At 41.3% G+C, this 24,072-nt stretch overlaps 1 protein-coding gene across 18 annotated transcripts in view; it reads right to left on the bottom strand.

Moving 5' to 3' along the window:
- The window catches only part of TCF4 (transcription factor 4), a 335,303-nt gene that overhangs the window by 35,038 nt on the left and 276,193 nt on the right, over nt 1-24,072 (bottom strand). For 14 of the 18 annotated variants that reach the window (XR_014172702.1, XM_081929733.1, XM_081929732.1 and 11 more), the window contains 7 exons: nt 21,039-21,144; nt 18,818-18,951; nt 14,591-14,723; nt 9,142-9,209; nt 6,871-6,949; nt 4,312-4,388; nt 718-921 (listed from right to left, as the gene is read on the bottom strand). Coding sequence is in view for 17 of the 18 variants with exons in the window: in XM_081929733.1 (XP_081785859.1) it covers nt 718-921; nt 4,312-4,388; nt 6,871-6,949; nt 9,142-9,209; nt 14,591-14,723; nt 18,818-18,951; nt 21,039-21,144 (801 nt within the window). In the remaining variant the exon portion in view is untranslated. The remainder of the gene's footprint in view (nt 1-717; nt 922-4,311; nt 4,389-6,870; nt 6,950-9,141; nt 9,210-14,590; nt 14,724-18,817; nt 18,952-21,038; nt 21,145-24,072) is intronic. The other 4 variants (XM_081929729.1, XM_081929731.1, XM_081929726.1 and 1 more) reach the window with 2 other exon arrangements.

The raw sequence follows: 24,072 nt of genomic DNA, 5'->3' as shown, positions 1-24,072 counted from the left end.
GGCCTTTTTCATGTGACCTCTCCACATGAAGTCTGGAGGGCGGCAACATGAGAACAGGCTTTTTCAGTGGTGGTTCTCCACTTGTGGAATGCTCTCCCCAGGGAGATTCACCTGGTGCCATTGTTACATAACTTGAGGTGCCAGGCAAAAACATTCCTTTTTCTCCAGGCCTTTGATTTTTAATTATCTATGGACTTTCTTGGTGGGTGGCATGTTTCAATCTCGTTTTTTTCAAAAATAAAATTGTCTTTTTTATTTTTTAAAAAAATGCTGGTTTTTATGTCTGTCTGCCTGTCTGTCTGTCTGTCTGTATGTATGTTCCTTGCTTAAAATATTGTAAGTTGCTTTGAGTTGCTATTGCAAAAAGCGACTAATGAAGTTAATAAATTATAATATTAATAATAATAACAAACAATTCCGAGAACGTTGATTCTACAACAACAAATATATGCAATATGAAAGCAATAGGTGTCTTTAAAACACATCCAGAAGAGGGCTAAATGGATCTGCATAATATGAGTATGTTTGAAAACCAATTAATTGCACCAACAATATTAGCAAGGTATCATGTTTATAAGCTCAGAATGGCTACATTTTGCCCCAGTTAAATGCCTGATAAAAAAAGAACAATGTAAAAAAAAAAATCCTAATTACTTCACTGTTGCTGTTGGTATTATTATTATTTTTTAAGAGCAGTGTTTAATCTTTATAGCTTACCATTAGCGAGTGTCTATTGGCTGAAAGAAGGCCTGTCCCATATCCTGACCCAAGACCTCCCATTGCTCCATTATGAGAGGGCCCTATTAAGCCATGCATGTCGCTATGACTACCGGGCATGGCAGTTGAAGGCCCCACTGCATGATTCCGGAGAACATGAATAGCATCATCCAGTCGTTCCAAGCGGTCTTCAATCCGGCTTTGCTGTTTGTTTATGAAAAACAAATCAAGAGAAGCATCAGCAAATGTGAAGGGCCATTTAATGCTTGAGACAAAACCCACACAGATTAGGAACCCCACACTTAAAAATAAAATAAAATTCTATTGCTTCATGCTGGCAGGGGAAGGGGGAGAGATGGGCTGCTCCTGAATATGCATTTACATTATAGACACATTATGGGTTGAATCTAAAGTTACTCCAGCTCAGAGAAGACACAGTGAAATTAACTGACCCAAGTTAGTTATATACATTAATTTCAATGGGTACACTCTTAAGCAGGACTGATATATATATAATGATATAGAAATTAAATAATAATAACAACAACTTTGGACACAACCCACTGTCTTATATAAAACAATCATACCAAAACTGTTGCTCTAGGGAACCATGCAAGTTCCATTCACAAAAAAGATAGCTTTCATTTTCATGGGCAAAACAGTTTCATTGATTCCTCATGAACATAACATCTGAAGTACATATGTTACCTTCTGGTTTTGAAACATTTTGCATCATTCAGAAATACCTAATTGCTGTGACAATTTAAAATGTTTAAATGCACCGGGCTGCAATCCTATATTCATTTATTCCCTTGTGGCTTTGTTAATATCAAGTTAAAGTTAGTTAGGTTGTGCACTGTGACCTACATACAGCAAGCATTGTTAGGGCCTATTATTCTCATGCAACCAGAGAAAAGGGTAAGAACATATCTGGCTGCCACCCATTTCCCTGTGGTGCTATGGGCCCAAATAACTTTCAGAACAATTGCACCTTAAACAGGTTGACCACATCAGTTGCACAGCTAGATTGAGATTAAAACACGCACTCATGTACCAATCCCCCCAAAACAAACCCTGGGGTAAGCTGTGTCATTCACCTTCACCAACACTTATATACAAATCCTGACCTGTTCTTAGGAGCAGCCTCATCACCACTGCATTATTTCACTATCTGGAGCCAGAAAGAGCAGTGGTATTGATTCTTAAGAAGCTGAATGTCTGCTTCACTGAGCTACTTCCAAGGGCCAACTTTCACTGCAAAATGAGGTGAAGCAGTGTGTTGCTTTGCCTATTCTGCAGTTCATACCAGAATTCCCAAGGAAGCTTCTGAAGTCACACAGGCCTGGTTCACAACATGCAAATGTGAGAGCTCCCAGAAAGGATCTCACAGCAGCTTAGCTGCTCCCTGGTCTTTTCTACTGCCATGCTGAAGGAAGCCAAGGTGTGCCTTCGTGTGCTGTCCAAACTGGGGCTTTCGGTTGAGTTGTATCCTCACTAACTGCAACCCATAGCCAAGAACAAACTTTGGCTACAGCTAATGGCTACTAAAGAGAGAGAGCATAACCACTAGCCCCAGTTTGGACAACACACTAAGCCAAACCTTGGCTTAGCATGTTGCAGTAGTGACTTACTGGGGTGGAGCAAATTGTTTGTCAACTTCTCTATAGGAACCTGCACATTCTCATTGTTCCTATGAGCCATATTTTGGCTTCCTGCATCATGCAAATCAGGCCTTTGCAACCTTAGGAAGGCCAGGCTGATATTAACATAACATTATTATATACCAGGGAGTAGAGAATCTAGTGCAAGCTATCTTGCACATAACACTACTTGCACTTAATCGTTACCCTTCTCCACTCCATGCCATAAGCTATGTTTTGTTTTTAATTACTTTAAAAACCTTTTGCTATGCAGCATTCTGGGTATTTGGGGTATGGTTTTGTTATTATTCATAAAATTGAAGTTTTTTTCATGGAACTAGCTGAGGAGTTCTTTGGATCTCTGGCATATTAATGCCTTTTTCTTACCATCTAACCAGGAAAAAGAGAATAAACATTGACTATTCTGGGGAAAAGGCCATTTGCAGAATACTAAGCTATATGTAAAAAAAGAAATCCAGACCAATCTTCATCACTATTTCTTATTGTAACATTATTCTTGTGCTGAGATTACCATGTTAGTTAGATGACCTCAAAGTCAACTTTTTCAGACTTGCTGGACACTCTTATGACTTATGGGTAGCCAAATATGGTGCCCTCAAGGTTTTGGTGGACTACAACTCCCATCATCCCTGACCGCTGTCCCTGCTGGCTAGGGTTGATGGAACCGGAGGGCACTATGTTGGGTAACTCTTGCATAGGTGAAGGACACCAACCAAAGCTGAACCTCCTCATGAAAAGTACCTACCATGGGAACCTCAATAACATGCTGATGAGCTGCAAAAATCACCCAGTGGCAGAAAGTGGGTTATCTGGAATTTACTTAGAACCAGATAAACAATGCAGCCATTGACACTATGCATGCTTGCAGGAATATCATCTGGAAATAAATAATATCTGACATTTCCTCATGACAGCAGCATTGCATCCTTAATAGCTAGATGCTATAATTCATAATACTTCTAAAGTCGACAGAAATTCCGATGCTGAACTTGAGTTTTCCAAGAGTCTGCATTATGTGGCCATTCCTGAAGTCCCCAGTAGTCCTCTGTCCACCCCACCCCCCAAACTGGGAATCATTTGTTTCCTATCAGCTTTTTTTTTTTTTACAGTTTTCCTAGACACTTAACTTTTTTTTTTTTGTGTTTTACACTGCTTAGTTTTAATTGGTGTGATACAGAACTGTGTTTTGCTTTTAATCTAGTCTTCATGAAATTTTATTGAATGTTCTTATACTTTTATTGCTTTTATGTAAACCACTCAGAGATTATAATTATCTTAACTGTTGTTGGTTTTTTTAAAAAACAAACGAACAAATAAATAAATAAATAAATACATTCATTCACTATCATTGATGGCACATCAAAAGTATGCTTATGCTATGATCCTTTACCTCCCCAACTAAGCTGACAACACAAAAAAGGTTGAAGGTTTTATTAATTATAGGCTGAGTGACTTCTCTTACCCTCCCATTTAAATAAACTCTCTCTATCATTTCTTTAGTATTCCATAATTAGAATCTTCAGTGATTCCACTGTCATAAACAAGTGCAGCACTAATACACAATGCTGTTTTTTTTCTACCAAATGCCAGCCTTTCCTCCTTCAAATTTGCACCTCTGTACCATGTATGGTATCCCTACCTTCTGTATCAAATTCTGCATTTTGTGCCCCATTTTTCATGTGTTCAGTTTTTTGCCACTAGTTATCAGCTAAGAGTGCATAAGGTGGGGGTGGAAGTATCTACAAATATTTAATGGTTTATGAGTGAAGTTTCACACCAGTATGGAAACGGTCAGAAGGACCGTGAAAATTCCAAGGACAATGCAAATCACCAGCAAAAGGAAAAACCTGTGTTAGAAAAGTGGGTGAGAAATGGAAGACGTAGACAGCAGATAAAATACTAACACCAAGGAGGTCACCAGTCAAAAACATACCAAAGAGTGTAAGGGACCTTCATAATTGGGAGATGATGATGCTTGCCCTCCATTCCTAGACCAAACAGCTGTGCCTGCTAATAGTAAAATGGGAGTTACCATCGGAACTATGCAAACAAAATGCTTCTTTTTAAAAAAAATAAATATGGAGACATGTAAATGCTTTTTCCTAGATAAGACATACAAAACAGACTTATGGAGAACTTTCAAAATATATGCTGATTAAGGAAAAGAAAAAGTACCTTTGTAGCAAATGCCGACGATACATGCTACAAAGGTTCCCCAGATTACTCGCTAACATGCAAACTTTCACTGACTGTACCTACTAAAAGCTGCATCAGGAAGAGAGGTATCACCAACTGAAGCAAGAATCAATCTCTTAAAAAAGTGCTAAGGGGACGGCTGGACTGTGCCATAATTCTATAAATGGGAGACAGTATCACTGAATCATCAAACCTATGGCAAGCTGCTTTGTGTTTTTTTTTAAAAAATAAGAACTCCATTCTTCTGTTCCATAAACTCCATTCATTTCAATGCACCAAATAAAGGGAAAGTTTCTGATGCACTCTGCCTATCTGCACTGCAATTTTCACATTTGGTTACTGGTTCTCAAAAGTATTAAAAGAAGCTGCCTTTTAATTTGTGTCATTCTATTCAGCCAGCCAACCTCCCCACCCCCCTCTCATTTTTTTTATTGCTCTTAAGAGTCCAATACAAAAGGGTCAACAGGGTAATGTATCCGTTTCCTAATGAAGTCACACTGAACACCCAGGGATCGAATGTTGTTTTGGAAGCTCTTCCTTACAGAATGTGCTTATGGAGATTAATAATCTGGATATTCACAATGTGACTTTCCCCTTCTATGACACAACTGGCTTTCTGAATAATAGCAGAGCCATCAACATTTTTTTCCTCTAGACTATCTCTGGCATAACTTGACACATTCAATAATAACTTTTAGGATGCACATGGAAGCAAAATCAGAAATTTCAAAGTCTAGATTAAGGGACGTGGTCTAAATTTACAGAGGTTCATTCGAGAACTTTAGTATAATTATTTCACTCTGGAATATTTATCAAAATGTGCCATTTGGGAGAAAGAGAAAAACAACTGTTATCAACCTATACTCTCAAGGTATTATTTTGATAAAAAAATATTTGTTCAAGAGGTTCTTCTTTTCTCCGCCATTATATTTATTTAGACTGCTTAATTCTCTTGATTTTGACAGTCAATCTGTTGCAGCATGTGCTAGTAAAGTGGCTCTGTTAATCCTGTATATACTTACTTGGGTTATCTACTCAGCATCCACTGTGCAAACCTAACCTCACTTACCCAGGGATAAGTCCCACTGAATTCAAAGGGGCTTATTTATGAGTAGACATAGGATTGCAGCGGAAGCTATCCAATATCATGCATTGCTTTGCCACTGCCCTCATACCTCCCTTGTAATGGGATGGGGCTCGCCACAGGAAGATGTGAACAATTAAAAAGTAGATTTTGCATTGCAAATAACTGAAGCATCTTCCATTTAGTCATTCACTTCACTCTGCAATGAAGGGATTTGCCGCCTTAACTCTTTGAGTGTGTGGATGGGCTTCTGAAAATGGAAGCACAGTTGGGTCATTGCTCCTTAACTAGGCTTCAGATGACCCTCTGAGTCCCTTTCAACTCTACACCTCTATGATTCTAAGTGTAGAAAAAATCCCCGCTACATGTTTCCTCTCTCATGTAGTTCTCATAGTTCTCATGTGATAAACACATGAATTCAGAAAGCATATGAGTTGTCCCTAGATGTTGGGATGTTTTCCAGTTAAGATATATCTTCAGCATCTTAACCGTCCAAGCTCACTCTTTACTTAAGAGAAGCCGAGTAAGGCTGAGCACAGTAGAGATTATCTAGCAAACTGGAGTCAGGCTATACTCTGACTGCCTGGTGAGGTAGGGGAATAGCAAAGCAAGGAGTTGATAAAATTTTGCTGTTTAGAATGGAATGGGATGCACACCTGATTTGTGTAGCCTTGGCAAATTTCACACTCTTGGGTTCATCCTCTAGGATCAACTCACATGACAATGGGGGGGGGGTGCCTTCAATTTTCTTGTAATTAAATTATCAACAAGTGTTAGGATCACACATTAGTGAGGAAGACTGGTAGAAAACTGATTTGTGGCACAACAGGGGGGGAAATGTCTCAAATATATTATTCCATCAATACAAGTACAAAATTCAGATTGTGTGTATTATTAGGAACATAGGAAGTTGTCTTACACTTAGTGAGACTATTGGTTCACCTAGCTTAGTACTGTCAACACTGGCTAGCAGTGGCTTTCCAGGGTTTCAGACACGGTCTGCCAGCTCTAGTTGGATATTTTAAACCTGGGAACTTCTGCATGCAAAGCTTGAAAACAATGACCAAGCTATGGACCTTCCCTAGTATTAAGATGGTGAATGTTTCTGGGACAATTAAGCTCTCCTACCTTGCAGAGAAGGGCTATATTTAAGGATCTACTACTTTCTACAAAACCAAAATGTTCAGCAAAGTAGAATGTTAACCACTATACCTGAGAGAGAAGGGGGAGAACCAACAGGAGTTGAAGGATTTGATGAAAAGCTGTTGTTGGTGTGATCTGGAGAGTAGATCTTTAAAAGATGATAAAGAATTATTCTAAACCCATTTGTTAATGGATGCAGACAGACCTATGGCACTTCTATAGTTAAGGAAGGGGGAAAAACCACACCACCTCTGCCTCCTTATAACCATTAGCCCCTAAAACACGTAAATATGCTGTGAACAGCAACATGACAAAAACATCTTGAAGAACCAGACAGTTGTGCTGAAGGGAAAGTTCTAATTGTCACAGGGTTTTATCTTTCCTTATCGTTTGTAATAGTTTTAATACTCCTTACAGTCTGCACTATGGTTGAAATGTATTTTACACAATGCTTTACATATGAAGGTTTCAGATAGTAATTCTATTTGAAGCTAAACTTATTTTAACAACTACAACAGAGTGAAGATTTAGGAAGCAGGGGTATAAGTGGGCCATGTTTATTACAGAGAGCTCTAAAGCAGGGGTAGCCAGGCTGATGACTTCCAGATACTGCTGGACTACAACTCCCATCAGTCCCAGGCAGCACGACCAATACTCAGAGATGATGGGAGTTGGAGTACAGCAACATCAGCAGGGCTCTGCTCTAAAGAATAGTCCGGTTGCTACACCTGTTAAGTAGGTTTTGCTACAGGCTATACCTGTTGAGAATGAGTTATATTTTATATTATTCAGGTAAGACCCACCAGATATCGCTCGATACCCAGATATCGCTTATGACACGGTTAGATGGCATAGATAATTGATTCTTATTTCAAACAATTATCCAGTAATGGGCAGCATGCTGGGAACCCATGTTGGCGACCGTTTAAGCTGCCTATATGTGAACTCTTCCTCTGAGTTATGTATAGGCAATTAAATTAATTAGCCCTTGATCATCTTCCCTGTTAAATAAATGCCTTGGGGCACCTGCTAAATAACTTTTTTTTTGGGGGGGGGGTACTGTATCCATCTATCATACAGAAATTGTGATAAACCCCCAACCCCTGGCTGTTTTTGTAACACATGTTAGCTGGACACGGAAAATGTCAAATTCTCATGAGAACTCAGTGGAATCCACTCTGCCCAGAAAATTTAAGTTGCAGTGGTGGTTCTTTTAAAAGTCAGCATACACAAAGTACTGCGGCATTAAGAGATGACTGCCCAGACCTTAAAACACTGACTTTTAAATATTAACCACTGCAAAGAAACAGACTTGGGGGGCCTTTAAACATTACCAAGGCTGTGCAGCTGCTTTCTCTAAGGTAGCAGAGAGTAGAGCATTTAAAAAAAACTCCAACATGTGAACAGAGGCTGAAGAGAAGCCGATGGCGCAGGGCTTGACCACAGAATCGGCACAACAGCGGGCGGTGCCAATTCTGAAGGGAGGACCCAAGCTATCGGCCCCCTTGCCCGTGTGAGTGGGTCATGAAAAATGTGTCAGTTGTGCAGGAGTTGCTCGCAGAAAAGCAGCTTGAGCACAGTTAGGGCAGCGTTTAAAGGCCCCTGAGGTTTGAAAGGAAAACACAAAACGGAAAGCCAAATCCCTTCCCAATGAATCCTTTCTCTGGCTCGCTGCTCAAATTACATTTGAAAGTCACAGCTGTACTCATTCTTGTGGAGAGGATTTGTGTTAAGGACAACTCTGGACACAGAGCATCCAGGCTGCGAGATAAACACACGTATTGCAGCTCCAACTTCGAGGGTATGACTGCTCTACAAACTTAAATGGGATTCACTGTCATGGCTTCCTCCCAAAGAACCCTGGGAATCAATTATGTGATGCAGAGCAGGAATGTTCATCACCCTGACAAGGAACTAAAATCCCAGAGTTTCTTGGATGAAAATACATAACTGGAACTGGGTGAAAACTGGTTTAAGTTTGTAGTGGAAGTGTGCCCTAGATTTTCACGCACGTGAATACACGAGAAGCCACCCTGCCTTTCAAACGTAAGATGAGAAGCAATACTCAGAAACATTATTGCTATTGAGTTTTCATGTCAAGTGAATGGAAGAGTGCAAAGCAAGAGTTGGGCATCAACAACTCACCCCAAATTATCTACATTCTCCAGAAAGCTTCATATATATATATATGCGCAACATCACTACAGTATTAAAAAAATTTATTTTAGCTAGCAGTGATGAAATCTATCCCACATGGTACTCATGTTCCGAAATATTTGGTAACTGTTTCTGACTCAAGTCTATGCTATGCAAGTGATCCCAAAGTGAATATTTCCTTACAGATGCAAGTGCTTTCCCCAGTGCATCGCCTGTCTGTGAACTTCCTGCTGCTCCACTTCCTCTGTTTGCTGAAAAACAAAAGAATGAACATAAAAGAAAGGCAGGAAAATAATCCCATTTTCTATTCTTGGTGCAGGTATCCATAATTCAATTGCATTTTATTGCTAATTGCATTGCGTGAACCCTTTAACTAGCATTAATTTTTGTTTGCCGTGGTAAATCTCAAACATACCTCAAGCACTGAATCACCTTATGTGTGCTGCACACCAGAATCCCACACCCAAAGGATATACTTTCGTTTTCCCAGAGGACCCTACCTACCCCATCAATTCCATGATTATCCCTGAGGAAGATACTGGAGCAGGCCTTGAATGCATTCTCTTTTTCCCTCCCCTCTGTTCAAAGAACTGAAGAGGATGTTTTGCAAATAACTACAACTTCTCCTACATAGTCATTCACTTCTCCCTGCAATAAGGGGACACAGAGGTCTTAATTTACTGCCTTCACATTTCCTGCACTGTATGGGACAGCACAGTCTAAGTCTATTGACACAGAGTAGCCAACAGATGCCCTCCAGATATTGCTGATTCCACCTCCCCAGTCAGTATGGCCAATGGTCAGGAATGATGGGATTTGTCATCCAGCAACATCTGGGGGGTACCACACTGGCTATCCCACAGAATGGACTGAATTGCTGCCTTCACCCCATCTTTATTTATATCAGAGAGACAGGCAACCCTAGATCTAGAGTCATTCAGAGCACTCAAAACAACTAGGGAGGTGGGCTATTCCTGATTTCCTCCTCTGGGCTAATTTGAGCACAAACCCTTTTTCATGAAAACTTGAAATGAAGCAAGCTATCAGTCTGTCATGAAAAAAATGTAAGCTCTTATTAAATAAAATAATTTATTTTAGCGCAAAAGCTAAAAAAAAAGCATAAAAATAGCATAAAACTTGGCGAACAAAAGGTTACTTCTGCAGGTCCCTTTTCCTTACTTGAGTTGGATGTTATTATCAAGCGGGCTCTAAAAATTCAACAGTTCCTAGGATCCTATGCTCAATGTATGTCAAAGGGATAAAACTGGAATTTTTGTTGGGTGGTCTAAAGGCCCCAGGGTCCTGGGCAACTCTAAATGACTCACGTGTCTTTAAGCAGACATCAAGTAGATAGTAAGGATAGGACAGCTCTCAGTTGATTCTACCTCTTTTTAAACATAAAACCTCCCATTTATTGACCAGATGAGACTCCATGCCTTCAGGGCCATAGGGCAAAACATAAAAGACAACAAGAATCCAGAGCTGGGAAACCCACCTCCCCAATACATACAAATAACCATCCAATTAAAATCACAGAATCATGGACCACTGGTGACACGCAGGAACCAGGAGTAAACTTGATTAAGCATGCCAAGATGGAAGATAGCTCCCAAATGGTTCAAGAAAACACCCCCGCCCCTACCTAGATATTACATGGTCCTCCCTTGAATCTTCAGGTTTCTGACATTACACCCCCACCAACTCTTTCATTTGTGTGGCTATATAAAGCAAACCATGAAGACAGTACTGCACTCTACGAAGTAAATCTTCTGCCTTCCAGATTTATGGGCAATTACAATGACACTGGGGCAACTGATAAACACTGAGCCCTTATTATTTATTGCATAATCCTACATTTTATTTTAGAATATTTAGTACTGTAACAGTGCAATCCTAATCATGTACAGTGGTACCTTGGTTTACAAGCATAATCCGTTCCGGAGGTCTGGTTGTAAACCAAAACAGGTGCTTTCGCCAATGGGGCCTCCAAAAAAAGGGGGTTGTAATCCAAAAAATGGGACATGCACTTCCAGCTTTGACGTGGTTATAATCCAAAATGGTTGCAAACCAAGGTACAAGTGTATTCTCAAATGCAAATCCTACTAAGATCAATGGTTCTTAGGAAGTTTACAGCATAAATAACTTTATATTAAACTGCATGTTAAATAACTTTAAACCTATTTGGCTATCTATCTATAGTTCATAAAGTTTCTGGCTATGGTCTTGGAAGCAAAATAGCCAAGCCAGATGCTGTTCTGAAAAGCTCCTCCCGCCCATCTTTCCATGAGAATGTAACCATAGTGGGAATGACTCCCTGCAATCTAGGTCCTGATTGGGAACTGGGATGCCTAGGAACGCAAATCTGCTGACGTGGAAATGTCAAGGATCGGGACCATACAGCAATGACATATTAAGAAGTTGAACCTGTTTGGGAAGGGACTCAGCCATTCTCCATGAAGATATAACTGTAAGGGATGATATAGTGATTAATCCTGCACATTTCTGGCATAGTAGCTAAAGGATTGTCCCTTTCCTATCCCCCCAACCCCATATATGTTTGTTTATGAATCTGCCTGTTCTCTTATGGTCCTCTGGTGAGGCCTCTTGTGTGAAGGTTTGGTGGGAATGTGTTGTTAGGGCATTTTCTCTGTAACATCCATTCTGTTGCTTCCCTACTGCCAGTCTTCCATCACGGCCTGAGGATATGGCTTTTTAGTGAATTACTGAATAATCCGTCCCAGGCCTTTGGGAGGGGTTGAAGAGTGCAATGAACAATTCAACTATGATCATTTATAATGTGCTTCAGAATCTTAACTGATTTTGTTTATTTCAATTATGATTCTCAACAGGTGCATTTGACCTTGTTTTTTATTGTACAGTGGTACCTTGGTTTAAGAACAGCCCTGTTTATGAACCGGTTTATGAACTCCAGAAAACCAGAAGTAGTATCCTGGTTTGTGAACTTTACCTTAGTCTAAGAATGGAATCCAAACAGTGGAAGGGCACTGGCGGCGGGAGGCCTCTTTAGGGAAAGTGTGCCTCGGTTTAAGAATGGTTTCAGTTTAAGAATGGACTTCTGGAACAGATTAAGTTTGTAAACCGAGGTACCACTGTACTATGTTTTAATGATATTGATAATAAGGTATTACATTAGTAAGATATGAATAAAGAGGCTTGATTTTATTCAGTCCTAGCTCTTTTTAGATTTGCTAAGCTTTGAGTTTCATGGCAACCTTCCTATATTATAGATTTGTTCCCACCTGATGGCATTTAATGCCTTCTTAATGGTTGCTTTTATGGTTCACCTGAGCCACTTTGGGCACCTCCATTTTGAGGGAGAAGGCCTAACTAATTTTTGGAAGAGCTCTGGCACAAATCTTTTTAGGATTTTTTAGGATGTAAGTATCTGGTATATGCCAGCATTATGTATAAGTAAGTACAGGGACGCGGGTGGCGCTGTGGGTAAAACCTCAGCGCCTAGGACTTGCCGATCGCATGGTCGGCGGTTCAAATCCCCGTGGCGGGGTGTGCTCCCGTGCGTTCGGTCCCAGCGCCTACCAACCTAGCAGTTCGAAAGCAACTCCGGGTGCAAGTAGATAAATAGGGACCGCTTACCAGAGGGAAGGTAAACGGCGTTCCGTGTGCTGCGCTGGCTCGCCAGATGCAGCTTGTCACGCTGGCCACATGACCCGGAAGTGTCTGTGGACAGCACTGGCTCCCGGCCTATAGAGTGAGATGAGCGCACAACCCTAGAGTCTAGCAAGACTGGCCCATACGGGCAGGGGTACCTTTACCTTACTAAGTACAGTGGTACCTCGGTTTTCAAACATAATCCATTTTGGAAGACTATTCAGCTTCTGAAACATTTGAAAACCGAGGCGCAAAGGGATAATTTCAATTTCAGTGGAGAAAATTGAAAAATACGCAGTGGAAGCCGTTTGACTTCTGAGACTCATTTGAAAACGGAAGCATTTACTTCTGGGTTTTCGGCGTTCGAAAACCTAAATGTTCAGCTTCCGAGATGCTAGAAAACCGAGGTACCACTTTACTTGATACGTTCCTTGCTGAAATACCAGAAGCTCCCTAAGTATTGACATTCCACCAGCTTTTGAAGGAACACTTGGTTTAGGCATTGAAACTGTTTCTTAACCATTTTAATTATGATGCTTTTCAACCAGTTTGTTTTATTAGATATTTTGATGGTGGGTGCCTTTAATGCATTGATGGAATTATTTTGTTGTGTACTTGAATTAGGAATGGATTTTATAATTGATCTTATACCTGTAAACAGCTTGGAAGCCATTCGGCATATGATGGGTAGACTATATAAATTGAATACTACTAATGCCAGGACCCAAACACCTCACTATGAAAGCTGGTCTCAGATTACAACCTTCTCAGGCATGTAAAATGTTGACAAAGTAAGCAATGTTGATGCAACCTAGAAGTGACTCTGATTAAGAGTATAATAAGATCTCTGCTGGATCAGACCAAGGCCTATCCAGCCCAATATTCTGTTCTCATGGTTTAGTTGAGCCAAATTATATCTGTATCTGTATCTATATCTATCTATATATTTGACAAAGCAGATACTGTGAGTTAACAAGCAAAACTCTTACAACCCGGCATCAACTTCCTGGATGGAACACAAATCTCGGAGTTGCACAAGAGTTATGGTTATAAGACTTAAGAAAGAGAACGGAAACTTGGGTCAATTTGATATTTTCACTCTTCCTAAGATAAGAAGTACTGACACAGCAGGATAAAAATTCATGTCCCTCCTGTGCCATATGACAGTTTATCACCCCACTGCACTGGAAGCTTAACACGCTTGTAAAAAAAAAAAAAATCAAGTGCAGTATTATGTGACTGTTCTAATAATAAAATCACAGTAAAACCAAGGCCTCAAGGGAAAGCACACATAATGTTTCCACTAAAAAAGCCACATACTGCCATGCGTCATGTCATTCAAACATGTCATTTAAAGTGAGAGTAGAAAGCAGGATTAATACATGAATGAGGGAGATATTCTGGAGTAATCTTTAGCATATGCTGCATTAAATCTCTTCTGGTAAGTGGCTGACTGAATGCCACATAGCTTTGAACCTTTGAAAACACATGGGTAATGCTCTGCACAGACTTAAGCATCGTTTTCAGTTAATATCCTCACATGATCCACTCAGGAAACTGGAACTGTTGTGTTCACAGCTCTTTAGGACATCAGCTGTTGATACCCATGGTCTGTGAAAGTTTCTCTCGTCCAGAGAGAAAACTCATTGTGCATGTAATTTTTTAAGGCATATCCGTAACTTGAATAAAGCAAACACTTTTTTGGGGAGGGAAGGGAAAATAATGGGGAAATAATAAGGCAAGTGGCTGTGCTTGTAGTATGTAGAGATGAAATTCTAGTTCCAAAGAACTTGACAAGAGGTGAGCCTTGTGCAGGCATCTGTGCAGCAAGGACTTTAACCACCCACACCGTTTTAGTCATAATATATTTGAAAAGCATAGAGAACCAATCCTTTCTGATGACACAACTGATGAAACATGGCCCCTTCCCTCTTGCAGAATCTTGTGGGAATCAAAGAGAAGCTTGACATTCCTCAAGCATGAAAACAGCTTGTCAACTCACCCATTATGCTATCTGTCCCATTTGCGGGTGGTGTGCAGGAAGAAGCACTGTAATGGGTTGTGCCACTGCGATGGAAAGTGGACATTGGAGGAAGACTGGAATTGATGTCTGCTGAGGAGTGTGATGGGTAGCTCTGTGGTAGAAAGCGTAACGAGAGAACATTTCAGTCAGCAGAAGAGCACGTTAACAGCTGGACCTCTGCATTTGGATCACTTCAACTTTCTTTAAAACGTGTGGGACACAGCTTTCTGAGCAGATATATATTCATTAAGATATATGATATAATAATGCACACATATCTCACAGCAGGGCATGCTGCAGATGAAAGGACATGGGGCTCTGCAGGCTGCCTGTGTGAGCCTAGTCTCCTTTAGACATGCCCCAACCTCCCTTTTCCTATGCGGTTCAATTAAATAATTATTACATATATCAGATTTTATTGGGGTTTCACCATTTCAGACTCACTTGCAATGGTAAGCACAAATGCACACACCTACTGCACCATGAAATTTCTGGCGATGAGCCTGGAAAGACTGCTGGTGGAAGACACTATGGAAAGAACCAAAAGTCCTACAGAGCACTTGTTCAGCCTTCTGTGGGGAGTTCACCAGAGAGCCATTCCTATGCCATTGTTTGATATAAAGTTCCCAGATCTGGTGCTGTCCATCAGTGTGGGACACCGGACATTAGAGGTCGCTAGGTGAATCCCACCATAGACGTACCCTCCTGTATGCAGAGGACTAGAACATATAAATATATGGGCTTTTGTAGCCTCACATCCCAGAGACTACTCTTATCCCATATACAACAGATGGGCAGCATAAACAATAGAAATGTTTGTCATGTTCCATTTTGAAGACATGAGATGTTTACAAATATTTATTTCTATTCCGCTCTATCCCAAGGTGGTTGCATGCTCAAAGCCGCAATATAAAAATAAACTCTAAGAGACATCAACAAAGATATACGCCCATGACTTGCAACAAATTTAAATGATGTGTGATCCAGCTAAACTCAAACCTATTTGTCAAAGCACTTTCAAGTCCTGTTGGTGGAAGAGAATTAAGCATGCACCTAACTCTTGTGCAGTGCAGTGCAATTCAATCCATGTTTACTTGGGAGCAAGATCCACTATGCTCAGTATAGTTTGTTCGCCTCGTCAATGCTTCTGGGATTTCAGCTCCAGTGAACCAGTGGGATATAAAAGGGGGTTAAACTTCAGCTGCATCAATTCCACAATTTGCAAGGATGATTTAGCATTGTGTTAGGGCAGCCTTTCCCAACCTAGTGCCTTCCAGATGTTTTGGACTACAGCTCCCAGTGCTAGCCTGGGGCTGATGGTAGCTGTAGTCCAAAATATCTGAAGGGCACCAGGTTGGCTCTCTAGCTGGGTTAGAGCTGCTACACTGGTTTCCTGGTAGGAGGGTTACATGGTGTTAATGCACCAGCTGAGCCACTCTGCATCTCCTGTTAGTGCACCTGCACCATGCCTACCTCCCTGCCACCTCCCCTCTCAGTAAGGAACAGAGACCCAGCTTCCAAGGACCTAGTGCAATGGCTTCGCCCCACCTGTTTCTGCCGACCACAGTTGAGGAATGTCAAAAAGAAGTTGTGTGCAAAACGTAGGTTGATTCCTATAGAGTGTTTTTCTTCTTTCTTCTCTTGCGTAGCTTAACACACTGGTCTTCAACTGGTGGGTCGTGGCCTTGGCCTGATCCAAGGTGAGTTGCAACAGGCACACTACCACCATGCAAATACATGGTAAAGTATTTAGAAATGGGTCCCCCAATGCATGTTTACAGGTTAAAAGTGAGTCCTGGGTTCTCAAAACGTTGATACAGTGGTACCTCTGGATGCGAATGGGATCCATTCCGGAGCCCCGTTTGCATCCTGAAGCGAACGCAACCCGCGTCTGCCCGGGCCACGATTCACCGCTTCCGCCTGTGACGTCATTTTGAGCATCTGCGCATGCGGCAAAACCCAGAAGTAATGTGCTCCATTACTTCCAGGTCGCCGCAGAGCGCAACCCAAAAATGCTCAACCCGAATCTACTTCAACCCGAGGTATGACTGTACCTGGCTTAACAGATTTATTAAGTTGTTATGCTGGAAACTGGAAGATCTGCATGGATTTTCCAGGAAGATTCTGCTCCCTGGCTCCTTCTCCCACTCATGGATCTGCTCTGCTGTGACAGACCAGCTCCATCAGGCCTCTTCTCTCTCACTTGTCACCTGGGAGCAGCCATACCATCAGGCTGCCTCAGTGGGGGAGATGGGAAGCAGGGCTCATTCCATCAGCTCTGCCAAAAGACCAGCTGTATCAGGTACTTCCTACCCCTGAATTGTGCCAGCTGTTCATTATAAGAAGAACTGTTTAAGTACAGGTGCCTGAGTTTGATTTTTTCGTCTTCCCTCCCTGTCCCTTCTCCCTTGTGTGTTGTTGTTTTAGATTGTAAGCCTGCAGGCAGGGACTGATTTGTTTTAATTGACTGCATGTAAGCCACTCTGGGAGCCTGTTGACTGAAGAGTGGGGCACAAATGCTCCAGATGAATGAATGAATGATCTTTACTGTTAAAAGTAGTGTGCAAAAACACACACACCAGCTCAAACTGGCACCAGTTTCCAACAACACTCCTTCTCAGTATGCAATTATAAGCTCTTTTGCCTTGAAGTAAGTTAGATGGCTATGATAGCACAGAGAATGAAAGTTTATTTGTTCTATTTATAAACAGCCTCCCCCCACGCTATTTATTACTTTTTTTATCTACAAACCCTACTAATAGCCCCCTTTCCCTTTCAGGACCTACCAGGGCACCAAACGTATTATTTCTTTTAAAAAATCCCCACTGGAAATAAAAATAAAATTAGCAAAGGAATGCACAGAACAGGCCTTTCCATTGCATGGGGATGTGGAGTAGTACATGGCGTGGTGGCGTCGTGTTCACCTGACCTCACAACAGCTGAGTCTCTGTTGCTTACCAGGAAGAAGATGGGGAGGGGTAGACGGCAGGGAAGCTGGCGCAGTGCAAATGCACCAGCAGAACCAATCTGGCACTCCTGCTGGCACTTTTGCAATGCGCCAACCCCCTCACCGCCAACCCCCTCACCGCCTTGCCCCTCTCCCTCCCAGGTGAGCATCACCGCCCTAACATGCTCTCTCCTACTGGGTATGTGTGCCAATTCTTTAAAAAAGGTATCTTCTATATTTGTGTCGCACAAATGTACCAGCGCTGAACTGAAAACTCCCCCCCCCCCCAGCTAATGAAAAGTTTTCTTCCTACAATGAAAGAGGCTGTTTCATTTGCAGGGTGCTTCAGAAATTCTTCAGAACTCCTGTGAGTGTGATTTGAGCTTACCTTATTGTTGTAGGGTGGCTGAGGCTGGGGTTTGTGTTTTTTCTTTCCATTATACCTTTCTCCAGTGTTTTGCAGCCTCCCTAGCTGCCCACACTTCCTGATCTGAAAAAGCCCTGTGGGAGGAGTTACCTCTTGCTCTCTTCTCCCGGGCTTTAATTGAAGCATGGGAAGCTGACAAGACTGACTACTGAGGGCCTAAGATTAGTGCACTTATTGATTTAATTTTTTAGGGAAACCCTTCCTTTTACCTTTACCAATTTTTTTTTTAAACCACGCTACTTTATAAGTAAAAAGAAAAGAAAAAAGGCTTAATTGTGTTAAAAATAAAGTTCTTCTCCTTTCTGCACTTACAGGGAAACACATTTCAGGGCATCATGGAGTTTTCAGGAAGTGTAGACAACTTGAAAGGCTACTGAATGATGACCACTTGCATGATAGTTTGTAGAACAGGGAAAAAAGACATTCTCAAACCCTCTTGCCCACCTCAGAAATAGCATGAGCACAACAAAAGCCCTGCATGTCTTCCATGAAAATGTTACCAACATTTCCTTTCCTTTCTAATTTTCAAATGAATGTTGTTGGTTGTTTGTTTTTTTTAAAAAAGTAGTAGAAGATGCCATTTTCAGAACAGCACTCTCACACATGCGCAAAGAATGATGCTCGTGCAAGGGGGCTTTCCTCTGTTCCTTTCTGAAATGGCCCTCAATATTGGCAAACGGAAGTGAGTTGGGAGACCAACCCCCCCCCCCAAAACAAACAAATCAGCATGTGGGGGGAGGAGAGGGTGGAGCATTCCATCTGACAAAATGAAATGTTTGCGCAGATGGAACATACGTTATAGCGTGATGTTGAAATCCACTCATAGGCTTACCAAGCGGTCATGAGGATGAAGACTGCAATAGCTACTGGACTGTGGAATATGAGAAGAATTGCCCAGCATTCCGCCATAACCAGGCTGATTCATCCCACTGGAGGAGCTCCACGGATCACTGCTGTGATGACCGTCTGTAAGACAGAAAAGAAAAATAGGCTTCTCTGAAGGCTTGGTTACCTAACATTCTGGTGTTGTGTTTCCAGTAAATGTTAAAATTAGCATTCTAATAAGGTCTGGTGCACACCTAATGCTCTGCTGCGTTGGGTAGCAGTTTACGTTAAAAGATAGCAATCGCAAATGGGAAGAACTATGTATCACCCTTTTGCTTCCCAAGGGCTACACTAATTTTATATAAGTATGTGCTCATGATTAAAAAAAAAGTTTGCTCCAGAGAAAAGCAAATGACATCTCTTGAATCACCACCAATTAGTCACAGGTCTTATGTGCAAAGACTTTCCTATAGTTTGTTGTGCTATCTTTATCTAAATCCTAAATACCTACGACCTATATTGTTACACATTTTTTCTAGGGTAAAAGAGGAGCTTAAAATAGGGTGTTATTAAAATTTCTATGTGACCCTTCCTCCCAAAGGAGTCACACAACATCATAAATACCATCCACACTATAATTAAAACATCTAAAATTACATATCTAAACAATAGAAAAACATGTAAAAAATGGAATTCCTCCATATTCAGGCACTATTCACATGGTGAACTGGAGCGTTTCCATGACATTTATTCAATAAAGTGAATATTGTACATGTTTCATTTTTTTTTTTTAATTTATAAAAAAGCCAGACAAAAGTTAACATACGAATGAGCAGAGGACATATTTTGACCACCTTTACCAATCTTTGGATGGAAGTATAACAGAAGAGCCCTGGAGGCGGGGCCTTTTCTATGGAGGCATCACACCTTTGGAATGCCCTCTCTGGGAAAATATTACAGGCTCTTTCTGCTTGTAGATGGGCCCGTGGAAAAAATGTATCCAGACAGGCATTTGATGGGCAATTCTAACTGCTTTTATGCGGCTGTAGGGAACAATCCTAAATCCTAATCCATGGTGCTAGAGATTAGGATTTAGAAGAGGTGGCCCTCTGCCAGGCTCTGCCAGCAGAAGTGCTACTGCAGGTGCCTCTGCTGTGCCCACTGAAGGTGGGAGCTGTCATGAAGTTGGAATCCTGCCACTGGTGGTCAGTGTAAGGCTCTGAAAGAGGAAGTATCACCCGGGGGGGGGGGCGTGCGGAGAGAAGCAGGGCTAGCGATGGATCTGCTGGAGCTGGCACATTAAAAATCCACCTCCACCTTCTGCCCTGATTGGCAGGTGCTAGTTCCAATTGTCACCGAGGCTGAGTTTGGACTGCTCCATCCATCTTTGGAAACTGCTGTCTCTTAACGCTTACGTTTCTAATGTGTGTGCATTCTTTTATTTGCGCATTTGGGCAATAATACCATTCTGGTTTTGCAGTTATTATAGATGTTAATCCCACTGCTGGGCGAGTAAGGATTTTCTTGCTTTATAACTGATTATTGTGGATAAACACTTTTAGTGTGCAGTTTTGTTTTAATGGATATGTTCACTACGTATATTTCGTTCTTGCATTTTACTTTGGTTATGGCTATGGCAAGTGACAAACTAAACAACAATAATATTTTGCATTGTTTATATGATTGTTTAGGTTATTGCATGCCAGTGTGAATAAAAAGGTAGGGCTGAAATGAATGAAAATGTATACATGCCTAGCATGTTATCCTGTCGTCTCTCAAAGCAACAGGGGAGGCTGAATAACTTTGTAGAAACATAACAAAGGGAGCAAATAGGCAAGCTATTCAGCTTTATTAATTTCTAAAATGTGCATGAAGTTTAATGCTTTAATTTTAGGACATAAGCCTAACTGTTCAAGTTTGCCTTAGGGTACATGACATTTAAACCTCAAAACTGAGGAATATCAAAGGCATGAGTGACCTGCAGCATTCAAAAGGAGAACCAGGACTTTCAACAATATTTCAGGGCTAAGTCGTTTAGGATTTTAAACAGTAATGTGATCACCTTGAATTGGGCTTGGAAACGAATTGGCAACCAACATTGCTCATACAGTGGCCATATGAGTTCGGAAGGGAACCCCACCTAGTAAGCTGACTGCTGTTTTTGACCCATTTCCTACTGGTTCTCAAAATGCATGCACAGCAAAATCCCATCAACAGCACCACCTTACCTTGCATGAAGAAGGAACTAGGAAAAGTGCTGGCTGCTGGTTTTGAGGATGGATAGCCTGGTGAATCCCGATTGTAGTCGGCAGTGCTTGCAGAAGGGGCATAAACCTACGGTGGAAAAAGAGGAGAAAAGAATTGCCTTTAGTATTCCACCAAGAATGACTGCACTTGAAACAAGGGGGTTAAAAATGGGATTTTTATCCCTATTCTTTATTCAGCACAATCCACTTCATAACGTTAGACTCCGTGCTTCATTTAAAACTGAAAACACCATAGCTATTTGTAATAGAGAATGTTTTAGGCCTGGTTCACACTAAGGTGGCAAACTAGAGTTTGGGCTGTACAGGTGGGATCTCACATTGCTGAAAAATTAACATGCTGGAGAAAAGGTTAGGTTAGGTTACCCTTCTCCCCGGTATCTGGTTTGCTCTATGGAGATTTCATATAGTCAGGGGAGCATTCAATCGTGTGAGCAGTCAGAACAGTACAACCCAGGCATGGGTTGGATATGAAGATGCCTTGCATTACACTAAAGGATTTCAACCTGTTCCATCCTATCCCGCTAAGCATGAATTATGCAGACGGGAACTCAGTTGGTTAGAGAGTGGTGCTGATAGTGCTAAGGTCGCAGGTTCGATTCCCGTACTGCACAACTGCATTGCAGGGGGGTTGGACTAGATCAGGCACCCCCAACCTGCGGCCCTCCAGATGTTTTGGACTACAATTCCGATCATCCCTGACCACTGGTCCTGTTAGCTAGGGATCATGGGAGTTGTAGGCCAAAGCATCTGGATGCCTGGACTAGATGTTCCTTGAGGTTCCTTCCAACTCTACAATTCCATGATTTTATGGGAGGAAGAAGCTCCATCTCATGAGCGGAGCTCTTAGCACTTGCGCTTCAACCAAATCACATCTTTATCATCTGAGAGAGAATGCAGCCCCTGACTGGCACGGCATAGGGCATTTGTTAAGGGCAGCTTCTTGACTTTCTTACAAAACTCAGAGGAAAAATATGAGTGGGAGTTGCGGGAGCCACAAAATAGAAACAGAAATCTGGTGTGTGTGTGTTTCAGATGTGCAGGCAGGCTGTACTCCAGAGTGTGGGGTACACTCAGTGGCATCATTAAAGAGGTTTGAGTCTCTGAAGTGGGGTAAACATAGAAAAGAAACCCACTGCTGAAATGAGTGATATCTCATGTCTGCCTGGCTGCAAGCTCTCTGCCCAACATATGCACGGTGGAACTGTGATATCATGGAGTTTAACATAATTTTACAAAACCATTGAAAGTGCTATATTGTGTGGAAATATGCAGATTTCATACATGAGAAGAGGAACAATGGGAGAAGTTAGGAAATCAGCCCTTTGTTCCCATGACTGAAAAATGAAATTGAGAAAGCAGTACCAAGCATATCCTGGGATGCTAAACTCCTATGATCTTTGGTCTTTGCTGAGAAACTTAAAAGAACCATTAAAAATTGGGATAGGCACAAGACCACCAAGACAGCATGCGTGCACTTTAGGGGGAAAACCCTGCTTTTTAGTATTTAGCGCATTTGGCTGCGCAATAAACTTAGCAAGTATGCCAAAAACCTAATTTACTTAACATTTGCTTACTAATACAACAAAGGTTTTTCTAGCCATCTCTTCACAAGGAATAAAAACAATCTTATTCATTTTCCTGCTTTGATTTAAGCAGAAATCATTTTTTTAAAATTTTATTAAATGCCCAGATTTTGTTGCCGTTATTTTTTTAAAAAATGCAGTTTAATGGACAGTATTTTTATTTTTGCATTTTATTTGACTTTAATACATATATGCAGATATCTGTATATTTAAAATATATATGTTCCTACTTTTTAAAGACTTCTCTACTCCAGATGGTCAGGAAGACCAAAACATCCCCATCATCTTGATGAAAATGGATACCTTCCTGCCTCCATTTTGAAGCAGGCAGCAGATCACAAAACTGGCAGGGTGCCTACTCTAACATTCACACGCCATGGCAAAAGGAACGAAATTTCACCAATACAATGCAACAGCAATCAGAAATGGTAGAGAAGGGGAGGGGGGAGGTATCTTACAAAACATGGCAATTTCCCTCCAAGAATGAATGCCTGAAGCTAGAAGTCAAATCCTGACAATAACAGTGAAGATTAATGAATCGTTATTTTGCCGAAATCTAGTAAATAAAGAGCTGCACCTCAGTGTAAACTCTCTTACAGGGAGATTTTCCCAGCATGCAAGGTAATTTTCATAGGATATCATATGGCACAAGGGACTGCCATTACCTTGTGTGCTGTTGTCGTAGAAAAATGCCTTATAAAATTTCTTTTTCAAAAAGTAAAAATATATATGATATATTATACGAAATAACTCTTTCCTTCAGAAAGAGTAATCACATCAAGACCAGGGGTAGTTGGTGTCGGCTGACAGAAGTTGGTGATGTCATTTTTAATGTTTTATCCATTATGTTTTGTTAATTATTTATTAAGCAATTTTATTATGTACATGAGCCCAGAGGCCAATTCAGCTTTTTTTTTAGAACTAGAAATGCTACTATTATAATTACTATTTATGGATGCAATAGCATATGGTGAGTGGAGGACAGCCCTAGTGCCAACGAAATTCCCTGAACCGAACCCAGATCCCCTAGATGCAGTTTAAAATCACACCAAACATTTTTATTTGGGATTAGCTGGACAGCCAAGGCTTGCTGCAAATACAAGTTTGATTTTTTTTTTTTGTTTCCTCCAGTCGGATGGCGTTTGCAATCCTGCACACACTTACCTGGCAGTAAACCCTATTACACCTAGTGGCACCTTAGCCCTGGTTGCGTGTTCTAGTCCCTGTAAAATTAGGATTGCAAAAAAGGAGAGTGGGAATGGCTGTGCTAGCTCCACAGTTCCCATCACCCTCCAGATGTTTTGAGACAAATAAATGCAGTGGCCTATTTGCAGCAGCATGGGCTTCCCTTGGGAGAAGGCTTGTCCTAATCTGTATTAGGAAGCTCGCATGAACAGAAAGATTGCTTGTTT

Source organism: Podarcis melisellensis (assembly GCF_964234715.1).
Source record: "Podarcis melisellensis genome assembly, chromosome: 11".
Lineage (NCBI taxonomy): Eukaryota > Metazoa > Chordata > Lepidosauria > Squamata > Lacertidae > Podarcis > Podarcis melisellensis.
The sequence above is the reverse complement of the archived record's forward strand: the minus strand, read 5'-3'. Positions and strand labels throughout refer to the sequence as shown.